Source organism: Bison bison, unplaced genomic scaffold (genome assembly GCF_000754665.1).
Source record: "Bison bison bison isolate TAMUID 2011002044 unplaced genomic scaffold, Bison_UMD1.0 scf7180017864370, whole genome shotgun sequence".
Classification (NCBI taxonomy): domain Eukaryota; kingdom Metazoa; phylum Chordata; class Mammalia; order Artiodactyla; family Bovidae; genus Bison; species Bison bison.
The window spans coordinates 556309-580310 of record NW_011494942.1 but is presented as its reverse complement, the minus strand read 5'-3'; the positions used below and the strand labels follow the sequence as shown (position 1 = coordinate 580310).

At 42.9% G+C, this 24002-nt stretch overlaps 1 protein-coding gene across 1 annotated transcript in view; it reads left to right on the top strand.

Annotated features, from left to right (window-relative positions):
• LHCGR (luteinizing hormone/choriogonadotropin receptor) overlaps window positions 1–24002 on the top strand; it is a gene marked incomplete at its 5' end in the record, with an annotated part of 61882 nt that overhangs the window by 5996 nt on the left and 31884 nt on the right. The window contains 5 exons of the mRNA XM_010856037.1: window positions 14746–14817; window positions 16896–16970; window positions 20357–20431; window positions 22354–22428; window positions 22517–22594. Of these exons, the coding sequence (XP_010854339.1) occupies window positions 14746–14817; window positions 16896–16970; window positions 20357–20431; window positions 22354–22428; window positions 22517–22594 (375 nt within the window). The remainder of the gene's footprint in view (window positions 1–14745; window positions 14818–16895; window positions 16971–20356; window positions 20432–22353; window positions 22429–22516; window positions 22595–24002) is intronic.

The following is a 24002-nucleotide window of genomic DNA, read 5'->3' as shown; positions in this document are numbered from 1 at the left end:
TACTCAGCTCAGGATTTCCAAAAGTTCACAGGTAGTGTGATTAAAGTGTCTGTTGAACTATATGATGATCAAATTGAGCTGAACAGGAACAATGAACCAGTGCAAAAGGAAAGCACGTACCGCATCTAACTGTTACTTTAAAATCTCCATCCTAGAGACTTGTTAAAAAAAAACCCAAAAAACTAGGAATAAAACTACCATATGATCTAGCAATCCCACCACTAGGCATATACCCTGATAAAACAATAATTTTAAAAGACACATGTACCCCAATATTTATTGCAGCACTATTTACAATAGCTAGGACATGGAAACAATGTAGATATCCCCCTATGGATGAATGGATAAAGAGTTATGGTACATATATACAATGGAATATTACTCAGCCATAAAAAGGAGCAAATTTGAATCAGTCCTAGTGAGGAGTGAAGTAAGTCAGAAGGAGAAAAACAAACATCATATATCAATGCATATATACGGAATCTAGAAATATGGTACTGTGGACCTATGTACAAGGCAGGAATAGAGATGCAGACACAGAGAACAGACTCGTGGGCACAGCAGGGGAAGGAGAAGGGGGGCGAATGGAGAGAGCAGCACTGAGACACACATCACCACGTGCAAACAGATGGCCAGTGGGGAGTTCCTGTGTAACGCAGGGGGCCCAACCCAGCGCTCTGGGACAGCCTAGAAGGCTGGGATGGGGTGGGGGCTGGCAGCAAGGTTCAAGAGGGAGGAGACATATGTGTACTTACAGCTGATCCACATTGGTGTATGACAGCAATCAACACAACACTACAAAGCAATTATCCTCCAATTTAAGAAATGAATAAATGAAAAAAAAAATCTCCATCCTAGAAAATGGGAAGGTGAGGTGCTATGAGTATCAGAGGCGGTTCTTTCTATTATATCAACATCCAGGTCCCAGATTTTCTGTCCTTTAAAAGGACCATCCAGAGAAGCAAGACTGGAAGCTTACCTATATTATTGATCGTGTATCCCAACAGTCCCATAGATTGTTCTAATTTTTGTTGTCAATTTGTTTTAACTCATTCACTAGAAAAAAATCAATTCCCAGCCCAGGACCCATGAAAACAAAACAATTACCAGGGCAACGTGAATTGAGACCTATTGGTTCCCGGGTCAGGGCACCAGGTAAGAGTCCATAGGACAGAGGGAAGCCTACTAAACTCTTTCAAGTAGAACAGCTTGGCCCTACCTGCAGCTGAACCAGACTCAAAAAAAAAAAAACTCAGAATTCTGAAAGCTCATGTTCCACCTTCCTACCTCACTCCCACAAAAACAGAAAGAAAGGCCCAAGATAGAGGTTGATCTTGAACTTCAGTTCTGACTCAGCTCTCCCAGTTATTATCTTCAAGACAATTCTTAAACCTGGCTGTGCCTATAAACAGACTCCCTGGGAGAAGCTTTGCAAGGGCCAGATTTTATTAGTTTAGAAATCATCCTTTTGGGGAAAGTGAATGATGGCCCCTAGAAGGACACTAAAATGCAAGCAGCAGAGCTCCCAGAATCTCAGTGGAAGTGTGGAGCCAAAAAGCTCCACACACAGATCCCTTTGGCATTGGATCCAGCCTTCCCTTTGCAGAGCAATAATTCCTTGGATTTTCTCTACATTATCCTTTTTCTTATTTCAAAAGTAGTGTGTTAGATTAATTCAGGGCTCCAGTTCTGCTCCTTCACCCACCTCTACCTTCTTTCTAATCTCCTCAGTTTGGCTACTTTTCATGTCTTAAAAAATGAGACACAAAAGCTTTCTTTCCAAAATATAATCTCCCAGGTTGGCGGCACCAGGCAGTGTCTTGGCCATGTGTAACTTTGATCTTACACATGGAATTTTAAAGCCAGGGTCATGGTGGTGGAGAGAGGCCCTGCTGCTCTCCAACCAGACCCAAGAGGGCTGGCTCCATGGGAGCATATGTGTTCCATTCTGGCAGCTCCCCTTAATGTGCAAAAAAATCACATTTAATGCAGATTTTAACAAATTTTACACCAGTTCTTTTTTTTTTTTTTTTAAGAAGGAAATTAAAATAATCCCACCCACCAGGCAGGTGGGCTCCCTGACTTAGTGGGAAGCTTCTAGCTGCTTCCCCACATGGTCCTCATTTACTCTCAGCTTCTGCCTCACTAGGAGATGCCGCCCCCTCCATGCTGGCACACCACTCACAGCTGTTCTCTGGTGGCCCTGAACCACGAGTCTTGAATGCCACCTGAGCCAGAGTCAGAAAAGTCCAATCTACAAGTAAAACTGAACTTGCAGAAGGAAAGCTTTATCCCTTGCTGCTGTTAAGTTTGTCCTTGACGCTGATAAAATGAGGTGACTCCCGGGTTCATAATTCTACCTCGGGAGCAGCAGTAGAGAGCATTTCTGATCCCACAGGGGTGAAAACACCCTGGTACGATGGGGTAAGGCCCAGCACATCCCCCAAATTATCTGAATTGATCAACAGGACATGGACCAGGCAGACGTGAGTCCTAGCACCAGGTCCCCCTTTCTCTAATTTGCAGTGTGGACTCAGGACAGCAAGAAAACCTCTGTTCTGTCTGTAAAAGGGGCATCATGATTCTTACCCCTGAGTGGGGTCGACTGTGGTGAAGAAAACCGAGACAGCAGGGCCAAAAGTACTTGGAAATAAAGGTTTTCCATAACTGCAAAGGATTATTGTAATAATCTGATGATGCAGAGAAGACCTGAAAAACCCACAGCCTGTATGTGAAGTTGAACAGTAAATATCTATTACTGTTAAGACAGCCTTTGCAAAGGCTGATGGAAGCCTGATGGAATAGTTTTGCTCCTGTGAGGTGTTAATTAGAGAAAATGACCCACGGGGTCTTCTCAGCCTGGAAGGTAAATAAGTTAGAATCCTGAAACACCAGAGCTCATTACTGCCTGGAACTCATATATGCTGGTCTTTTCAGCACCGGCTGAGTGGCCTCTCAAACACGTCACATAATACATGATTGTACTCTGTTTTCTATCATTCAACTGGGCCAGTCCTACCTGTCCAGCTAGAGCACCCAAGCCTATTCTAGGTCCTTTCCCCTTCCCTAAGCCTGCGGCTGGACACACAGAAAACCTTCAGGTCAGACTTGCTGACCACTCAGGAACTAGGTACTGACATGTATAGGGCGATGCACAGGATCCACAGACCAGCCCCTGCCCCCCAAAAGCTTACAGTCTTCCAGCCATAGGAGGGAGAGGACTCATTCTCAGGTAACTGACAGAAATGCAGAAGGTGATAAAAGCCAGATGAAGGTTACACACACAGTCTAGTGAGATTTCAGAGAAAGATTCTGTCCCTTCTAGCCAGAGTAACAAAGACACCTTGGTGAAAGGATTGTTGAACTGTAGTTCTTTAAGCCTCACTCTCTGCAGGGGCAGTGGGATAACATGGTTATCCCACAGACTCCATCTTGGCCTTTGAAACCAGCTTAGTGAGGCCACCAGGGAATCACTGTTTAAAGCCTTCTGCTCTCTCATGGACCACCAGGCATGTGCCCTGTCTGTGTCATGGATCATCAATGGAGAGTGGATGACTTTCCCCTGGAAACAGTGGGTGTGGCTCTGATGAAGGCTTTTCTTATTTGCAGGCATCAGAAATCAATTCTGACAGATTTAATCATAAGAGATTAACTTAACAGAAGAATAAGGAGCTAGAAAGATGTGAGCAAGATCCAGGGAGAATTTGGCATTTTAGCAGCAAGAGGTCAGGGAACTTTTCTCTAGATTCCACCTTTGTAATGAATCAGCTCCAAAGACCTATCACAAGTTTCAAATTCCTAGAGGGAGAATCTGAGGGTGCCCCATCCCACTGCTGAGACTGGAGCACAGACAATGAGATGCTTCCACGCTGCTGCAAGCAGCACTGAGATGCTTCCAGAGAAGGGGCCTTTGTGAACCAGGCAACCACACAAACGTGTCTACCAGATCTGAGGAGCTAGTGAAAAGGGAAGGTACACATGCCAATAATTTCAGGCAATTCAAACCCATTCCATCAAATTAATTAAAAGCATGTAGTTTATCAGTTGCATCCAGCTTTAACAGGCTCACCAAAAAAATAAAAAAGTGTCTGGAAACAGAATCTTGTAATGAAAGAGGCTCCCGAAGCATAGCTGCAATGTGACTGCCCTGACAACATAATGTTCTCTGCTTCTAAGAAATATTTTTGAGAAATCATTACAGAAAATGCACACCTTCCCTGGGGAAGATTCAACATGTAGTTTTATTTACCAGAGTTATTCCTGTCATGTTATATTATTGCTAGAAGAATTCGAGTTTGGGGGTAGAGATTGGGTTATTTTGCTTTGTGTCTTTAGAAATGGGTCTTGAGTAAGGGCTTAGATGTGTTGACCATTTTTCTCTGAGGCTTTACATTTTTAATTTAGTTGTTGTACAAATGATTTGGAAAATCCATCACCCAGGGAATCTTCTTGAAACTCTTGGTTCACATTGTAATTCATAAACTCCTCAAGCTTCTCGGGTGCTTTGCAAAGGCTGTCTTAAAGAAGAGTCACTCAAATTGTACTTTCCAGTGGGAGAGTTGCAACTGACCACACTTTTTAGAATCAATGAGCAAATGAGAACTCTGCAGAGTGGCTCCCTAGAGTTGAAATGTTTAATGGAAGGTTATTCTTTATCATTTCCTTATCATTTCTTTAAAAGGCTATCAGACACAGTCTATAAGGAATACCTGAGCTCAACGGAAAGGTGCCAAGTGGGAATGTCCACCCTCTCTCTCAGTTGTCCTATGTATAATCTGCGGAGTAAAGAGTTGGAGACAAGTCACAGGCACTTTGTCAACGTAAGGGTTGGACAAACAATACAAGAATCCATTCCAAAGTACAGAGTCCACCCTACCCCATCCCCAGCAAGGAGGCAGAGTTGTCATGAGGCATGGCTGGGGTAACTTGAACCCTTCACAGCAAGCAGCTGGGAATTAAAAGTACTTATTGAGCTCTAATCTTGTGAAAGATACTGTATTAATATTACATAAACATTTTCTTACTGAATCTCAAAAATCTGTGCAGTAGTTAGTATCATCATCACTCTATACATGTGAAATGCACCCAGGCAGTCTGGCTTCTGAGTCTACATTGTCACTTTCCCACCATGCTGCCGCCCAGAGAGAAAGCACATGCACATGGCGATGAAGACACATTCCATAGAGTACACAGCGCCCGAGACAGACCTTAACCAAGGGTAGAATCTAACCAGCAGAGAAGGGTGGATGTGCCAGGCGGCAGAAACAGTGTGAATGAAGGCAGGGCTGCTGCTGCTGCTGCTAAGTCACTTCAGTCGTGTCCGACTCTGTGTGACTCCATAGATGGCAGCCCACCAGGCTCCCCCGTCCCTGGGATTCTCCAGGCAAGAACACTGGAGTGGGTTGCCATTTCCTTCTCCAATGCATGCAAGTGAAAAGTGAAAGTGAAGTCGCTCAGTTGTGTCTGACTCTTTGCAACCCCATGGACTGCAGCCCACCAGGCTCCTCCATCCATGGGATTTTCCAGGCAAGAGTACTGGAGTGGGGTGCCATCTCCTTCTCCAGAAGGCAGGACAATATGAGGCAAATTCAGGAAACATGAACGTCTGATTTGTCTAGGGAAGCACTGTCTAGTAGAAATATGTTAGTCACAAATGTCATTTTAATTTTTAATAGCCACATTTTAAAAGGTTTAAAAAGGTGAAATAAAGTTTCAGTTCAATTCAGTCACTCAGTCATGTCTGACTCTTTGTGATCCTATGAACTGCAAGCACACCAGGCCTTCCTGTCCATCACCAACTGCCAGAGTCTACCCAAACCCCATGTCCATTGAGTTGGTGATGCCATCCAACCATCTCATCCTCTGTTGTCCCCTTCTCCTCCTGCTCTCAATCTTTCCCAGCATCAGGGTCTTTTCAAATGAGTCAGCTCTTCACATCAGGTGGCCAAAGTATTGGAGCTTTAGCTTCAACATCAGTCCTTCCAATGAACACCCAGGACTGATCTCCTTTAGAATGGACTGGTTGGATCTCCTTGCAGTCCAAGGGACTCTCAAGAGTCTTCTCCAACACCACAGTTCAAAAGCATCAATTCTTCGATGCTCAGCTTTCTTTATAGTCCAACTCTCACATCCATACATGACTACTGGAAAAACCATAGCCTTGACTAGACGGACCTTTGTTAACAAAGTAATGTCTCTGCTTTTTAATATGCTGTCTAGGTTGGTAAAATATTTTATTTAATCCAAATGTACAAAATCATTTTTGTTGGAAGGCAAAGTTGAATATTGAATTTTGAATATTCAATTGAATATTGAAATTTTGAATATTCAATGTTGAATTTTTGTTGGAAGGCAAAATTATTATATTAAATAATGTCTTCTAAACTTGAGATTGAAAAACAAAACAGGCATCTTCATGAAGTGCAACTATGAAGCTTATTGAGGGTAATTTATATACAGGTGGGATTAAGTGGACAACGTGCACAGTTGTACTTCATACTGCAGGGTGTGGAAAAGGGTGTACGGGGGCTTTACAGGGACCAGAGCTGAAAATAGAACCTGACTGCCATGGAGAAGCAGGTCCACACCAGATGGGAACCAGGGGTTTTTCCTTCCGCTTGGGGGTTTCATGACCATTAATCATCTGCATCAGCAGGAGGCATTCTTCCAGTTTTCATTTTGGATGAAGACAAGGGTAAAAGGTGACAGGAAACTCATCCAATTTGGGTGCATTCCTTCTGAGTGCACTAAAGGTCAGCCATGCAGAAAGGAGAGGGGTAAGACTGTGGGCCTAAGAGAAAGCTGAGAAAAACAGAGTCAAGGGGGTTCAGCCACATACATCTCAACGTCGATCGATATAAAAATTATTAATGAGGTGCTTTATTTTGCTTTGCCAAGTCTTTGACATCTGGTGTGTATTTGAAACTTACAGTGTATCTCTGTTTGGCCTGGATGTATTTCAAGTGCTCAATACCCGTATGTGGCTGGCGGCTGCATTTTTGGACAGTGCCAGTTTGGTGTATTGGTTATATGAGGGGAAGTGTGGCTGATAGGCCTGGCAAAGGAAGTTTAAGCTTTTGTTTCAGGGGCCTCGAATGCAAGGCTGAGACATTTGTAGAAAAGTAGACAGGTCAAGAGGAGGGACAGAAGAATCTGAGCATTAGAGTGACGTGGTGGGAGTTACCAGGAAAGGCCCTACTAGGCAGAGGAAACTCAGGATGGTGTGAAGAGAAACCAATATGTGGACTACAGAGCAGCCAAGGGGAAGAATGGCCAAGGAGAACGACAGTGGGGAAAGAAGAAAGGGGCTGTGACACTAGGAGTTCAATGGTGAACAGAGGAAACGCTCATACAAAACACCTGGTGAATTCTCAAAAAACAGTGCAGAAAAAGAGAAACTATTTTTAATGTAGCCATTAGTGCTGAGGAAGACAGGGGAGAGGAAGAAAGAGCACCCTGGTAGGCTCTAAAATCTTCATGGGAAAACAGGAAGTTAGGGGACTTCCCTGGTGGCTCAGATGGTAAAGAATCTGCCTGCAGTGCAGGAGACCCAGGTTTGATCCCTGGGTTGGGACAATCCCCTGGAGAAGAGAACGGTTATCCACTCCAGTATTCTTGCCTAGAGAATTCCATGGACAGAGGCGTCTAGTGGGCTACAGTCCATGGGGTCACCAAGAGTCGGACATGACTGAGTGACTCACACTTTGAAGTTAAAGACTGTGAGCACATACCCTCAAGAAGCTGGTGGCTCTAACAGAAGCAAGGTTTTTGCAGAAGAACCAGAGGACTGTGTAGTGGGGTGTATCAACACACCCCTAAGGAACAGGACTGCTGTGATTTGACTAACGTAGGACATAGCACTGGACCGGGAACAGAGTAACCTATGTTCTAGTCCCAGTCTGCTGCTGAACTGCCCTGCCGTTTCGGGGAAGTCATTTCACTTTTCCCCAGTTAAGACTCTTCATCTAAAGTGAGGGGTTGGACCAAACCACTTGCAAGCAATCCTTTTTATTGTGATTCACTGAATCTAATGCAGGAAGTGCTTAAAAGTGTATTCCCAAATTCTCTGATGTAAAACTTTAACATATTGGATGCCCATCTATACTGACTTCATATTTCAGTTAACATTGACATCTCGGTTTCCTCCAGGTAAATGCTAAAGACAAGAGGCCAATAAAAGAAGACATACTCAGTAATGAAGTTACCAAATACATTAATGCATTTGAAAGCATAATGGTTTAAAATCATTTGTGAAGGGGAAAGCCACTTTTATTTCATTCCAAGATGAAAGCAAGTTTATTATAATGACTGACTTTGAAAAGAATGCAGGAATTCTCAAGTCTCTGTTCGATGTAGAACAAGGTCTTATGTAATAAATACAAAAACATTAACATTCTTTTAAAGTTGAACAATTCAGTGTTTACTGCTCCCATTTCTGAGTTCATTTGCAAACATATCTTTGACCATCCCGGGTTTATGTCTTTTTCTCTTCCTCTGATTTTTCAGTGTTTTAAAATTCAGGGTGTGTAGCTATGCAAAATGGCTGGATGTTTGTAGCTTTCTTAAATTGGTAATACAGATGGCTTTTCTAAACAATTAGAGGGAAATGAATGAAAACATTTCATTTCTGCCATTCTGAGCAGAAGAGGTAAAGGCTCCAGCAAGGTGAACAAGACCCCATCCAGGCTTTGAGGACTCCAGATTAGCATGGGATTTCTTCCCTGGCTTTTGTCTTCCTCTGGTCCTGCTCAGCCTGTGGGCTTCAGCAGGTGGTCCTACCCTGGAAAGCATCTGTGGACTCCAAGCTCCTAAAATGCAGGAGGAAGTGGGGAAACCTACAGTTGTAATTGGTTTGAGGCAATACCTATCTTTAAAAGGAGAGTGTGTCAGTTAAACCGTATTTTTCATTCACCTAGGGAGTTTGCTATTTAAAGGAGCCTTTCATCAGATCCTCCTGTAGAACAAAGAACTCTTTAATAACACAAATGTCTCCCAATGGACAGGTTTTTATAAGCAAGGATTTCTAAATCTTGGGCTTCTTTAAAGGGGGACAAAGAAACTCCTGATTCTGAAACTCTCCTGCTAACATTATGTTGAACGTTCATTAACAAACCAGTGAGCTGGACAAACTGGCTTCTTCCGAGGTCATCTGTATTATTAAACGCAGAAGAAAAAAAAAAATAAGAGGGGCCCAAGCCCCACCCTTGATCCCTCAAAGAGATATTAGGAACAATTAAGGAGGACCTGATAATCTTCTTCAAGGGGACTAGGTTCATCTGAATGCTATTTGTTATCTGTTGTTGGGCTCTGACAGAAGGTGAGCTGGTGCCTTGACAACTGGGGCTGGCTAGGAAGGGCATTGAGTCGGGGCCCAGGTGAAAGAGTTGATGTAAAGGAGGTCTGAAAGCAGGATGGCTCTCATGAGCAGTTCCACATTAGGCAAGACAAATGGGCTGGACCTTTAGTCTATGCATCCAGGCTTCCCCGATGGCTCAGCAGGTAAAGATTCTGCCTACAAATGCAGGAGATGCCGGTTTGATCCCTGGGTCAGGAAGACCCCCTGGAGGAGGAAATGGCACCCACTCCAGTATTCTTGCCTGAAAAATCCCATGGACAGAGAGGCCTGCCAGGCTATATAGTCCATGGGGTTGCAAAGAGTCAGGCACAACTAAGTATAGGCATGACCAGTCACTGGATACCCAGGAAAGAAGCCCTAATATTGAGTGAAGTGGCAATCTAAGGCTGACAGGAATTCCGGGAGGGCACCTCAGCCGAGAACTTCAGTTGCCGACTCTCCCAATATCTTGGGGAATGGCTGCTGTGCTCAGCCACTCAGTCATGTCCAACTCTTTTGCAACCCCATGGACTGAAGTCCGCCAGGCTCCTCTGTCCATGGGATTTTCCAGGCAAGAATACAAGAGTGGATCACCATTTCCTTCTCCAAGGGGTCTTCCTGACCCAGGGATAGAACCCATGTCTCCACGTCTCCTGCACTGCAGGTAGATCCTTTATCGCTTCCCAAAATGCACCTCAGTCCTAAAAGAAGACTGTGGCAGCCCACCACAGCATCCACTAGAGGAATTAACGCAGCTGCACTGGGTGGCCCCAGCAAAGGGTCAGCATCTACGCCATGGGACCCAGTTTGCAAGTGAGAACCCAGCAGTGAGAGATATTATATTGATCCTAATCAGATAGCAGAGGATGAGATGGCTGGATGGCATCATCAACTCGATGGACATGAATTTGAGCAAGCTCTGGGAGTTGGTGATGGACAGGGAAGCCTGGCATGCTGCAGTCCATGGGGTTGCAGAGTCAGACACAACTGAGTGACTGAACTGAGCTGAACCAGATAGTACCTAGGAACCTATCCAGGTCAGCAGTGTCTTCTGAGAGGCAGAAATACAGGGCTCAAGATCTGGCGATTGGCAGAAAGGAAGGTCAGAGGCTTTCCTTCTGGATGGACTTTGGGGAGACCAGGCAGGGTACAGGATAAGAAATCAAGGCCAAAATAAGTACCAGTGCAGGGGGAGCATAGTTTCAGGTACTAAGGTACACCATAGGCAACCATCCTGATGTATGTTCATATGTTTTCTAATGTCTGGTGTGCCTGTATTTTAATTCTGCAAGTAGTATTGTGCATATATGTCATTAATTTCTTAGGCATTTCTCTTTTTTTATTTTTTTTAATTTAAATTTATTTCTTTTAATTAGAGGCTAATTACTTTACAATATTGTACTGGTTTTGCCATGCATCAACATGAAGGCATTTCTCTTAACACCATGATTCTAAGATCCACACACACTGCTCCGTGTACCTTTACACACTTGCTCCTACCTGCCGACCCCTTAGGTAAGTGTGCACATTTCACCATTCCCTCAAGAAAATCTTTGTGAAGGTTTCCTTAAGTATCAGTGTGAGAACTTCTCTGGGATGTATACAGGAGTAGAACCACAGGGTTATTGGGACAATTGTCCACGTTGCTAAGAGCTTCTGGCTTCATGGGTAGAATCACAGAAGCATCAAACAGGAAAAGGATCGCCTCCAAAGGGAGTACATTGAGATGGTTATTAACAAATCATGGGCCACATGAACAAACATTTAAATACAGGATACAGACACATGAATGCTTTGGAACTGCTGCCCTTGGAAAATGAATCAGGAAGGAATACATGACGTCACTAAAATAAAAATGTGTCTGTGGAGGAAACAGTTCGGGATTCATAGGCCCACCTTCCCCATATCACTTCATGCCAATACTTCTGTTGTGAAAAGCTTGGTGCACCTGTCTCACCCCATCTCTCCCTCCATCCTCTGACCCCCAGGCCTCTTTTCTGGGGCCAGCCACATCCATAAAGCTACCTGCTGTTCACTCGGTGTCTCTTTTATGGACGGCACTCTGTTTTCACTCTCATCACTAGCCTTTCCTGCTCTGCAGCATCAACATCAACTCTACAAAATTTCATCTTGCACCAGGGCTGTTGCACAGTCACTGGGAGCAGCCAGTGATGATCTACAGCTTCTCTCACTTCTCTCCAACCCTTGCTCCTTACCCCTCATCCCTCCATCAATCAAACACTTAGGTGTCCTCCCTGGGTCAGCTCTGAGCCAAACTGCTCTCCTGGGAGCCACACGTGCTCCCTTTTGGAGGAGAAGGCTGCCTGCTAAGAGGCTTCAGCTTCTGAGCTGCATTTGCATGAATAAACAGCTCTGAAGGGTTCAGTTGAAGCTTTTATGTAAACACTCTCCAAAATATGTTCTGCACTGCATTATCCCCAGCAATAAAGATTCTGGAATCAGAATTTGGCTGTCAGTTTTATTGATGTTGCATGGGGTACAGTAGAATACAGCTTTCTCTTCTGGAAATTTATTGACTTGGCAGTGCAGAGAGCAATAAAACTGTGTTTTTAATCAGTAAGCCAAGCAGACATGATTCCAGAAGAAATATAGGAAGCAAACATGCCATCATAAGAAGATTTCTCCCTGTCCTGTCCCTGTTCTTCTCAGATGTTCTGTCAAATAAGTTTGGGTACTGAAGGATATGCTTGGTGGGACTGTCTTCAGGAATAAAATTAGAGGATCAAGTTTGGATTACTTGTTCTAGGTTGTAACACCTCTAAGAGATTGTTGAGTGCAAGTGTTTTTCTGCAATGAAATTTCTTTGCATTAGCTCCTAGAGAGGAATTACTGGTAAGCTGCTTTGCAGGAGGAATAGCAAGAGTGTAACATGCTTCTTCTCAAGAGAAGCGAGGGTCCAGTGCCTGTCCTTTCACTGTGCTCAGTGAGAAAGAGTGAGTGACCTGGCATACATCCGAAGGAAGTGAAATCACTACTCTTGGAGACATCTGCATCCCATATTCCTGGCAGCATTATTCATAATAGCCAAGATATAGGAACAACCTAAAGTTATTTGACAGATGAATGGACAGAGAAAATATGGTGTGTGTATATATATACCTTGTGTGTGTATATATATACACAACAGAATATTTTTCAGACATAACAAGAAGGAAGTTTGCCATTTGCAGCAACATGGATGAAACTGGAAAGCATTATGCTAAGTGAAATAAGCTAGAGAAAGACAAATGCTACATGGTATTATTTCTCTCTGAAATCTAGGGGGAAAAAAACAATTTCATAGAAACAGAGAATAGAAATGGTGGTCACCAGTGACCACGGGCAAGGGAAAATGAAGATACAAGTCAAAGGGTACAAACGTTCAGTTATAAGAAGAATAGGTTCTGAGGATCTAATGTACCGCAAGGTGGCTGTAGTTAAGAATAGGTGGCTATTCAAAAGAGACACAGATGTAAAGAACAGTCTTTTGGACTCTGTGGGAGAAGGTGAGGGTGGGATGATGTGAGAAAATAACATTGAAACATGTATATTATCATATGTGAAACAGATCGCCAGTCCAGGTTCGATGCATGAGACAGGGTGCTCAGGGCTGGTGCACTGGGATGACCCTGAGGGATGGGATGGGGAGGGAGGTGGGAGGGGGTTTCAGGATGGGGAACACATGTACACCCGTGGTGGATTCATGTCAATGTATGGCAAAGACCACCACAATATTGTAAAGTAATTAGCCTCCAATTAAATTAATAAAAAAAAAAGAATAGGTGGCTATTGTGTATTTGAAAAGTTGCTGAGCTGAATACTCTTACCACACACACACACTCACACATACATGTTAACTGAGATGTGACCGATGTGTTGAGGTGACAGGATGTGTTCATTATCTTGATATTGGTAGTCATTCCACAATGTATGTATATATCTAATTTGCATATATCTAATTATCATGTTGTACCCTTTAAATATATACCATTATATTTGTCAATTATCCCTCAATAAAGTTGGGAAAAAAGAAGAGAGAGTGTGTGGGTTAGGAGCCATATACTTCAGCCCATATTGCACAGTGGAAAGAACATTTGGACTCTGTCAGCTTGGTCGTGTCACCTGGTCCAGGTTACTGAATTTCTTCTGATCAAGTTTCTTCGGCTATTGAAGGGAAATACCTGCCTCACACCATTGTTAAGTGGATAAGATAAGGTTAGAAGTGGGTGTGCATAGTTTACACAGCATGTTACAAGTCCCAGGAGCAAGTCCTTTCTGGAACTGTAAGACATCTCACTGATTCTTACCTGCTCGTCATGGAGGAGGTGCGCTCTCCCAGCAGGTAAGCCAGGCTCGGCTGCATACACAGAAAAGCAAGGCAGCATCTCCACTTCTGTTCTCCATACTCTCAATACTCACTTCCCTCCTGAAATGCCTGGTCCACTCCCCGCCTCTCTTCCAGTCCCTGGGCCAAATCCTTCAATCAGTGTAGATGCGTGATAAATTCCGGTTAACCTTCATCTCTGCCTTGCAGATGCTTTCTCCTGAGTTATCTTAACCCAGGCTCCTTTATCACTCGTACGTTGTCCTATTCTGGTTTTGCTCTCGCTGAGTGGTCACTCTTTTCTCAACTTTTTGTAATGCGTAACTTTGATCTCAATTCAAGAACACTCAGATTGTTCTTCTGGATATAAGTAAGAGCCTGAAGGAGTCTCTTTAGATGTTTCCCTCAAATGGCATGAGATTAAATGGCATAAAATCAAAATGGCATTTGATTAACCATAGGAGCAAAGTGGTCTGGTTGAGATAGTATTAAAATGGGCTGCCTGGGGAAGATGGTATAGAGCGAAATAGGAGCATGCTGTTAGTGAATCTTCCCTTCTCCTACCTGCCTGGTTTTCAATTGTATTTTCACCATCCATTTCTCCACTCTACCCAAGACAGCTTCTTTTCTATCCTCCCAACAAGCCTGTATGTCCACTCTAAAACTATGTGTTAACTGCTTACTTGGTACCAAGCCCGATTCTTTATACAGGTTATCTTGATTAATTTTCACAATGACCCTGTGAAATAGGAATTATTATTTCAATTTTATAGACAAAGGACCTGCAATAGAGGATCTAAATAGTATGCTTAGGGTCTTGTAGCCAGGTAGTAGAAGAGTGGAGATTTGACCCTGGGTGCATCTGATCCCAAGGTTCACTATCTTAACCACGAAATTACACACTTTTTGATAAAGACCAAGAATTAGTCATGGCACATTTCTTTATTGATAGAAGTTAGAATTTTCAACCTGAATCTAGCTATTGGGAACTCTGCGATCACACACATACACACACATTTCATTCATGAACTTAAAAGGCACCGAATCTTAAATCTTAAACTCTTGGCTTTCCTTTTTTCTTTTCTAGATCACTCACCTATCTCCCTATCAAAGTAATCCCATCTCAAGCTTTCAGAGGACTTAATGAGGTCATAAAAATGTAAGTAAGATACTGCATATCAAAAGACATTCATAATTGAAATAAAATTTTTTCTCAGAGAACACATAGTTGAAAAGTGGTAATTTTTCTAGGAGAGAAACTGTGTTTAGGAAACCCTAGTATTTTTATCTTTAAAATACAAATAATATCCAGGGACCTTTGAAGAAAAGGGATGATTTTCAAGAGTCATTAAAATTCAGATAATTAACCTTGTCTCAACAAACTGAATGCATTTTGATAGGTGATGATAAACTACTCCAATAAAAAAAAAAAAGATTCCAATCATAAAAAACTCCCTCTGCTAGAGCGGCTGTTCCCTCATGTCACATTTTTAGATAACACCCGCATAGAAGAAAATGTGTTGAAAGTTTATTGTGCATCAGAAGACTATCTTTGTATCCAAATAATAAGTATATAACAAACACAGTATTTGTATCTATATTGATAAAAGGCGTTTATCAAAAGTGTAAAGCAGCCTGACAATGCAATGTGCTCTCAGTGCAATGTGTAACTTCAATCCTATGTTCGTGGGTCAGCTTCTAGGACACAAAAGCCCATATATGGAAAGGGAGTATGGAGTCCAGTATTCCAGCATCCTCCTTAATGTCAGTCTGAGTCACAGGACCTCAGAGGCCATTTAGATGCTTCCAGAGAGCATCTTAACAATTTTCAGGGCTTTGAAAACAGATCTGCATCTCTGAAGATGCTACATCATCAGTCCTGGTTCTGCGGGGGAATCTCTGACTGCTCTTAGGGTATTAGCAAGCAATCAGATCAGATCAGATCAGTCGCTCAGTCGTGTCCGACTCTTTGTGATCCCATGAATCGCAGCATGCCAGGCCTCCCTGTCCATCACCAACTCCCGGAGTTCACTGAGACTCACGTCCATAGGAACATTAAAAATAATTTTTTAAGAATTAGTGCGTATTATAGGAAATTCATTGCAGGTTACAGAAATGTCAGTTTGCCTGAGGCTAACCTTTACTCTTCTGCTCTCAAGAATTTTAAATGTTGAGTTTTGAAAACTTTGAATGCATTAAGACCTCCTAGTGAGAAAAGCAGCCACAGTTAAATAAGCAAAACTATTAGGTAGGAATAAGATGAATCAGCCTAGAACTATCCACTACTGTGTTTTCATAAAAGATCTTAACTGCCTTAGACTCAGCCTTCCTGTGGGCTAAAGCTCATCAAGTCTGAAACCTTCAGTGAATGTTAACCTTAGAATTTGAGACTCTTTTCTCAGCTGGCAGCAAATGATAGCTTACATGGGGATTTTAGGGTAACATTGACATTACCCACATGCTTGGGGGTGATATATGGCAAAGTTGGTTCCTTTACTTTTGTGTTTCTTTTTTTAAAAAATTAATTCATTCACATATCTACTCATTCATTGATACCCTAAATGCCAGACTATACGAAGCCACTAGGGATTCAGGAGTGACTAGGACATAGTCTCTGTCCTTAGTTTGCTAACAAAGTGAGGAAAATGGTCAAATACAAATAGACAGTCACAACCCAATAAGGACACTTCATGCAGGAGTTGACCACTCTGCAGCTGCCTCAGAAGAGGATTTGGGAGAGGGGTAAAGAGTCAAGAAACCAGGAATCCTAACCCAAATTAAAACCTCACTAGAGTGATGGAGTTGGGAACCCAGACATTTTGATCCTGATCCCGAATCTTCTTATAAGCACTATTTGCCTCTCCTCTCAGAATTTTAATGCCCAAAGCTATAAAACAAGGGAATCCAACTGGATTTCCCCAGAGGACATGTCTACTTCCAACAATCTGTAACTCTGAGTCCACAGATAAATAAGCAAAACGGTCACATTAACAGGAAATACTGAAACTTGCATTTCAACTGCATCTGGGTTGTAGGTGCCCATTCGGGCTCCTAGAGAGAGGTGTGAGCACGTTATGATGTGAGGACAACTTAAGGCATCCCTATTCTTTTTTAAAAGGACACCCCCCCCCCCACCCATTGTTGGGTCATGCATACAACTTATTATCATGCAGAAACAATCATTTATTTCATGCTTCTTTTTCCTTTTTTTTTTTTTTTTTTCTCTCTCTCCCCTAGTGAAATCTCTCAGAGTGATTCCCTGGAAAAGATAGAAGCTAATGCCTTTGACAACCTCCTCAATTTGTCTGAAATGTAAGCATCAGCTAACAGATAGTTTATTGCTGTACACTATTACCCTCGCTGGCTGGAGCCCACTCAGTATTTGTATTCAAGCATCCATAGCTAGGAATCCAAGAGGAAAAGACTGCAGCAATTACTAGGTCTGGGCAGGCACCAATTTCTGTCACTGCAGTGTCCTGCAGGTTGCCATGGTGACAACTGCTTCTCCCTGGGAGCTGTATAAATTCTGAAACATCACAACACAAAGTTGTAAATTAAAATTGACATTGTGGAGTCCTGCCAAGTAGCTCTTACCTTGGAAGGAAGGGTATGGAGTCCTTGAGGTGGTGGAATATTTAGAAAGGAGCTTAGAGTCTTCCCTGGTGGCTCAGAGGCTAAAGCGTCTGCCTGCAATTCAGGAGACCCGGGTTCAATCCCTGGGTTGGGAAGATCCCCTGGAGAAGGAAATGGCAACCCACTCTAATATTCTTGCCTGGAGAATCCCATGGACAAAGGAGCCTGGCGGGCTATAGTCCACCGGGTCGCAAAGAGTCGGACACGACTGAGCAACTTCACTTTCACTTTCACTTAGAGATCATGAATTAGTTCACTGGGGACTATTTGGGCATATTCACTTATTTAGTAAATGGTTCTTAGAAACCTACCATGTAAAAGTGTTTGACACGTGTATGTTGGATTTGTTGTTGTGACGTTTTTGAACTGATTCTTAATAATAATCCTTTCCAAATTATCATTTTCTTCCAATTTACAAAAAAGGGGGAATGGGAGAAGACTAGCTTGATTCAATTTTCAGATGTCACACAGCAAGTTAGCACCAGAGTTAATAAGACTAGAAATCAGGTCATGTGACTCCTAAACCAGGCTTCTTACTGCTGGCCAGTTTGACCCAAATCTGAACTTCTACAAGCTACATCAGCAGAGGAGTTTCCAAAGTTAAGGAAGCAGAAAAGATATTAGCAACAAATATATTTTGAGCACTCGTTCTCAGCCTTTATTTCCTCTACGTTGTGTCATTTAATCCTTGCAGCTGCCCTGCAAAGTGGGGTAATTATCCCTTTTGTTCACAGGAAGGAATGGAGGCTCAGAAGGGTCGGTAACTTGACCAAAGTGGCACCTTCGACAATGCCAGGGCTGGAATTCAACCCCAGCCCATGTCTTCAAAGCTTGTGTATTTTCCACTGTACCTCAAGGCCCCCCTATGAATGGTCCAATTAGCAATCATCTAGAGAGGATAATGAATTAATAAGTATGTGGGTACACATGTCCAACTAAGGGTCAAATGATCCTGGAATACAGAGGAGGTAAAATTTACATCTCCCCCAAGAGATGACAGTGTAACCAGGGAAGTAAGACTAATTCACCAAACAGAGGGAAATCCAAAATAACAGGTATTTAAGTGCAAAAGGTATAGTCTGGACTTCGCTGGGAAGTAGAATTTCATGGTGGGGGTGGGGTAGGGGAAGGTCATTTCTGTTACATCATTTCCATTACCAGTCCTACCTGGACCTGGAAATCTGAAAATCTGTAGGTTTTTTTTTCTTTTTTTTTTTTTAATTTAATTTTATTTTTAAACTTTACATAATTGTATTAGTTTTGCCAAATATCAAAATGAATCCGCCACAGGTATACATGTGTTCCCCATCCTGAACCCTCTTCCCTCCTCCCTCCCCATACCATCCCTTTGGGTCGTCCCAGTGCACTAGCCCCAAGCATCCATTTTAACAGACTTCCCAAGCAATGTTGAACCACAGCAGCTTGAGATAAATAAAACTGCTCATGATGTAAAGCAGTTTTATTTAATAGATAAAGATATCTATCTTTATATAGATGTAAAGATAAAGTATCAATTTATAGATAGGTAAAGCATCAATTTATTAATACAGAAAGAAAAATAAAGTGCTATAAGGAAAGGAAGGCCCTGAGACTAGAATGTCAGCTCCCCACAGCTGTCTTTGCCTTGTTTACAGCTGGATCTCCAGCACCTAGAACAGTGCCTGGTACATGGAGGTATTCAATAAATGTTTGTTCAATGAATGGATGGATGAGTGGTCAGATTCCAAAAGAGTCTTAAGAAACAGAAGTTCTTTCCATCCTACCCACCTAATGTCTTATATGGCCCAAGACTGCTTGACTTAGTTGTTGTAAAGTTAATTTCAACAAAAAGTCCCTCACCTCTAAAGAATCAAAGGGATGTAAAGGACAGAAATCGACACCATGATGGGAAACTATAGTAAGGTGGAATACACGCTAGACTTGGACTTGGAAAAGCTGTGTTCACCTCCAAGCTCTGCTACTTCTCAGTTCTGTGATTAGAGACCAGTCATTCAGCGTCCTGATTTCATCCACTGTTGTCAACACTGGAAGGCTCACTGTGAACCAGACGCGCACATTCACCGTTCAAAACCTACTCTATGAGGAAGTCAGGCTTCAGGTGATGCATCCAAGGTCATACGACTAGTAACACCAGCCTGTTAAACCAAGCTGACACCGGAGTCCATCCACCTAACCGATACTCTAGATTTTCTCTACAGAACAAGAGGAATTATCATTTCCTTCCGTGGCTGTTGCCTGGGTTTAAAAAGCCAGAGACATTTACTGACCTTTTATTGAATCCATAGTAGACAGTAAATGTAGCTGCTTTTCAAAGTCACTGGGGAACTAGTAAGAAAGGCATTAATACCACTGCAGTGCTGGGCTTTTCCATTTTGCCAAGCCCTGCCTTGTGCATTATCTCTACCTGTTATGTTACTCCCTACCAACCTGTGAGGCAGAGGAAGTGCTATTATTATTCTAAGTTTACAGTAGGGAGCACTAGGTCAGGGACGTTAGAAGGCCTGGCATCATCACACAACCAGTTATCTATAGAATGGATGTAATAACCCCCAAATGCAAGCCCCTAGCATCAGCCCTGGGCTATTCCAAAGGCTGAGTGCCCATCTGAATAACCGGTCAGTGTGACTGCCAGCCACTACGAAGATGACCAGTTTGTCTCCAAGAGCAAACAGCCAATTCATTCATTTCTCTTGAGAGTGAAATTGCCCGTCACCCCCAGTGTGCTGGCTCCATGGTTGGGCAGGATCTAGCTGGCCAGGAGCCCTGGATGTTGGTTATTACTCGGGGGCAGGAAGGAGAGCAGGCAGAATGGAACAGACTCCCAGCTATAATGCTTACACTTATCTCAGCAAGAGGTTGAAAGCAGAACTCCTGGCAGTAGCCGGCGGGCTCTCATCATCCCGTTTCTACCCCGAGGGTCTCGGGAGCACCCCTCAAGCACAAGAAAGTCACTTGATTTTCTTGGTGCCATTTTCAGCCAGCACCCTCTGGTGACCACGGCCTTGTGCAGTCCAAATAAAGCACGTCTATTAAACTGCTGCCTGTTTTTCCATTTCTCTTTACAGACTGATCCAGAACACTAAAAACCTGGTGCACATTGAGGCTGGAGCGTTTACAAATCTCCCTCGGTTAAAATACCTGTGAGGAATTTTCCTTTTTAAGCAATAGGGGCAGGGGATGTGGGCATCTGATGAAAACTTAAACAGTTAAAAGGTTGGGAAGAATTTTTAAGCCACATACTTAGCATTATTTGCATGTCTGTCTTCAGCTTTCTGATTAAAAGCTAATCAGCACTTCCTATTAACCACTATGCTGGGTGCTTTTGAATACATGTAAGTGGTTCCCGACGTTTTCTTTGTCCCAAACCTCCAAGAAGGATATCACCCCCTTGCAATGATTTTCAAAGTGATGGTGGGCATAGGGCAGGGAGGTCAGGACACTTTAAAAAGGGTAAGTCGGACTCTCTAAGGTGAGGTGGTGATATAGACAGGGCACAGGTGAAAGTGGAGAGGCAGTTCTGATTTGACCCCCATCCATGGTTAAAAATTCCTGACCTCATTTCCCTCATGTGTTCATTCATTCACTCAGCGAATTTTAAAGTATTGCCTTGAGTAGGCCTTGTGCCATAGAAACCAAACCATTATTTTCTATTTCCCATTAAACCTTATTAAGCCCACTAGTTAGCATTACAAGTTGACTACCACTGTAGCCTAGCAGATTCATCACCTTGCCAGCAAAACAAGAATCCCTGTAACGGGATACAAATCTATAAACTAGTCACCCTGGATCTTTTCACATATCAAGTAATCATTTATTCACAGACAAAAAAATGAACATTTAACCCTCTGATATAGATGTCCATTCTCTCTTCCTCCTGATGAATTAAATTTCATAAAATCCCCAGAGGAAGCAAAGTCCACCACCTCTAGCAGCCCTGCCCTGGGCCACGAGCATAGCCCCTTTGGCTGCTCTAACTCTGGATGACAATTCCTAACTCAAGTGTACTGCTTTTCCAGACCTCCAAGGGATCTACAGGATGCATAAGCATCTGCAGTATCAAATACATTGGAAAAACATAAGAAAATCCCCAAACCAAATTTGACCACTGCAGCCCCTTGTTATCTAAGAATCACTGCTTTTATTAAACAGCATCTTCACCCCTAAAATACAATATTCCCCCAACCCAGTACACACTGCAGTCCAAGCCCACACTGCCTTCACCAGTCACAGAAAGGACAAGGATTCCATGTGATCTGGGGTAACAGGTAGGGAGGAGAACCAGAGAGAGCCAAAAGAGAAACCTGGACTCCTTTCTTCATCACCAGAGTGCTGGGCAGTTCAGTTCAGCTGTCCACAATCCATGACTGGTGAATTTAAAACTCGGCTGGGAAGATCCAGACGCTGGACTCCTCTCAAGGAGTCCCATTCTTGTGTAATAAAATATCCTTCAATCTAACCTATCACTGAAGTCTCACTCCTCTTTGAAGGCTAAGTAAAAGGTGGGAGGAAAAGAGGAAGAGCCTTGAGTAGCTCCAAAACCAAAAGAATGTTCCATGATCAGTGAAATACAGGGAAGAACTCCCTGAATTGTAAGGTAGCTAAATAAAGGGAGATTTTTAATAATGAGGATATGATTTCTCACATGGAGATTAATCTTCCTGAAGTGTTTGAGTTAAAACCTGTTCTAAAGTGAGAGATGCTTTCTAGAACCATTAAGAACACAGAATACACTAATTAGCAAAAGGAAATGGAACGCAATACAATAGGAAACTGCAATTGATGCAATAGGAAAAAGACAAGCTGGAAATACAAATGCAAATGAGAAAGACAGAAGAGTTTGGCCCCATCCCTTAGATCTCTAAAAGGAGCAACTTCCCCCATAGTGTTAGGGGCTTTTAATTCTGATCCTCAACAGCCAGAAGTGTTACTGAGAGAGCCAAACTCCACATTTTAGTGAAAAGAGTTATCTGCATAGTGTCTTTCTACTGTTTTTATCTTTATTCCTTAGTAACAATCCCCTATACTCACTCTGCCCACATTCCCATCCTGCCCCAAATCACAGAAGCATCTGTAATACAGGCATCCACAAGCTTCCAGATGTTACGAAGATCTTCTCCTCTGAATTTAATTTCATTCTGTAAGTACCAGGCTGATTGCTATGCATAAGAGTTTCCTATTTGCAGCTGAAATTTAGAAAGTAAATATTTCTCATTTCATTCCTCAAGGGAAATTTGTGATAACTTACACATAACCACCATACCAAGAAATGCTTTTCAAGGGATGAATAACGAATCCATAACGCTGTAAGTAAATGCGCAAATTCAGGCCCTGCCATACAGCTCCTACTATTCCCACTTCTAGCTTGAGGTGGGCTCTTTCTTATCTTTCATCATGTTCCTAACTCACTGCTGACATTCTTTCTGACCTAAAATGCCAAGGGTTAGAGGAGTCATGTGGGATGGCAGCTAGGTCATCTGCTCCTGTGACAGCCAACCAACCCATTAAGTTCAAAATTAATCAAATGGGCCCTGAGGATTTACAGTGACCGAATTTCCAGCTGATGAAATTGTTCACTACATCGATGGACTGCTTTGAAGCTAAAAACAGACAGCCTGGAGAGCAGTGACTGCCCTGGTAACAGGAGAGCACAAAAATTTCAAGTTTCAACTGAGAAGAGGTTGGAAGGATATTCTTCAAGTAGGTAGAGTAGCTGATCAAAGGACCCTGCTCCTTCTCTCTCTCTCTCTCTCAGTTATTTTTCACCTTCTCCTTGGAACCTGCTTACTTTGTTTCTGAAGGAACACCAACTATGCCCATTCCCTACATCCTTTCATACTTGAAAATAATGTCTTCTCATCTGGCAGTCACTCATCAGGGTACCAGGCACACAAGCCAATCCCTTCCATGCTCTTTCGTAAGGCCTCACTACTAAATATATGGTCCATGGACAAGCATCTATAGTGTCTTCTGAGAGCTGGTAAGAAACGCAGATTCTCAGGCTCATCCCAGACGCACCGACTCAGAATCTGCATTTTAATAGATTCGAAGTGATTCACATCACATTAAAGTTCGAGCTAAGATAACCCAACTTATTCTCTTCACTGTACACCTGCCTGACTTCCTTCCCGTTAGATCCCTGCCCTCTTCACATGAACCACCTTCCTTGGCTCCACCATTCAGAGGCAGAATCCTGGACACCATGTCTCATTTATCTCCAAAGCCCGGTGACCCGTGTTCAATTCTGCTCCCACATCCACATCTTCTCACTCATTCTGCTTCGGTTACATTCCATGGCAGGATCATGATAAGACAATCAATGACCTTAAATGTCCTTAAAGAAAGAGAGAGCATGTGCTGATGATGCAGAGATGAGGAGCTAGTTGTGAAACAAGAGAAGAGACCATCTCAGAGGATTGTCTTTTATACAATGGATTCTAGAAATTGCTATCAATGGTGCACTGCATTTGATTAGTAATTTTACTGTCAGATCAGATCAGATCAGTTGCTCAGTCATGTCTGACTCTTTGTGACCCCATGAATCGCAGCACGCCAGGCCTCCCTGTCCATCACCAACTCCCGGAGTTCACTCAGACTCACATCCATCGAGTCAGTGATGCCATCCAGCCATCTCATCCTGTCGTCCCCTTCTCCTCTTGCCCCCAATCCCTCCCAGCATCAGAGTCTTTTCCAATGAGTCACCTCTTCACATGA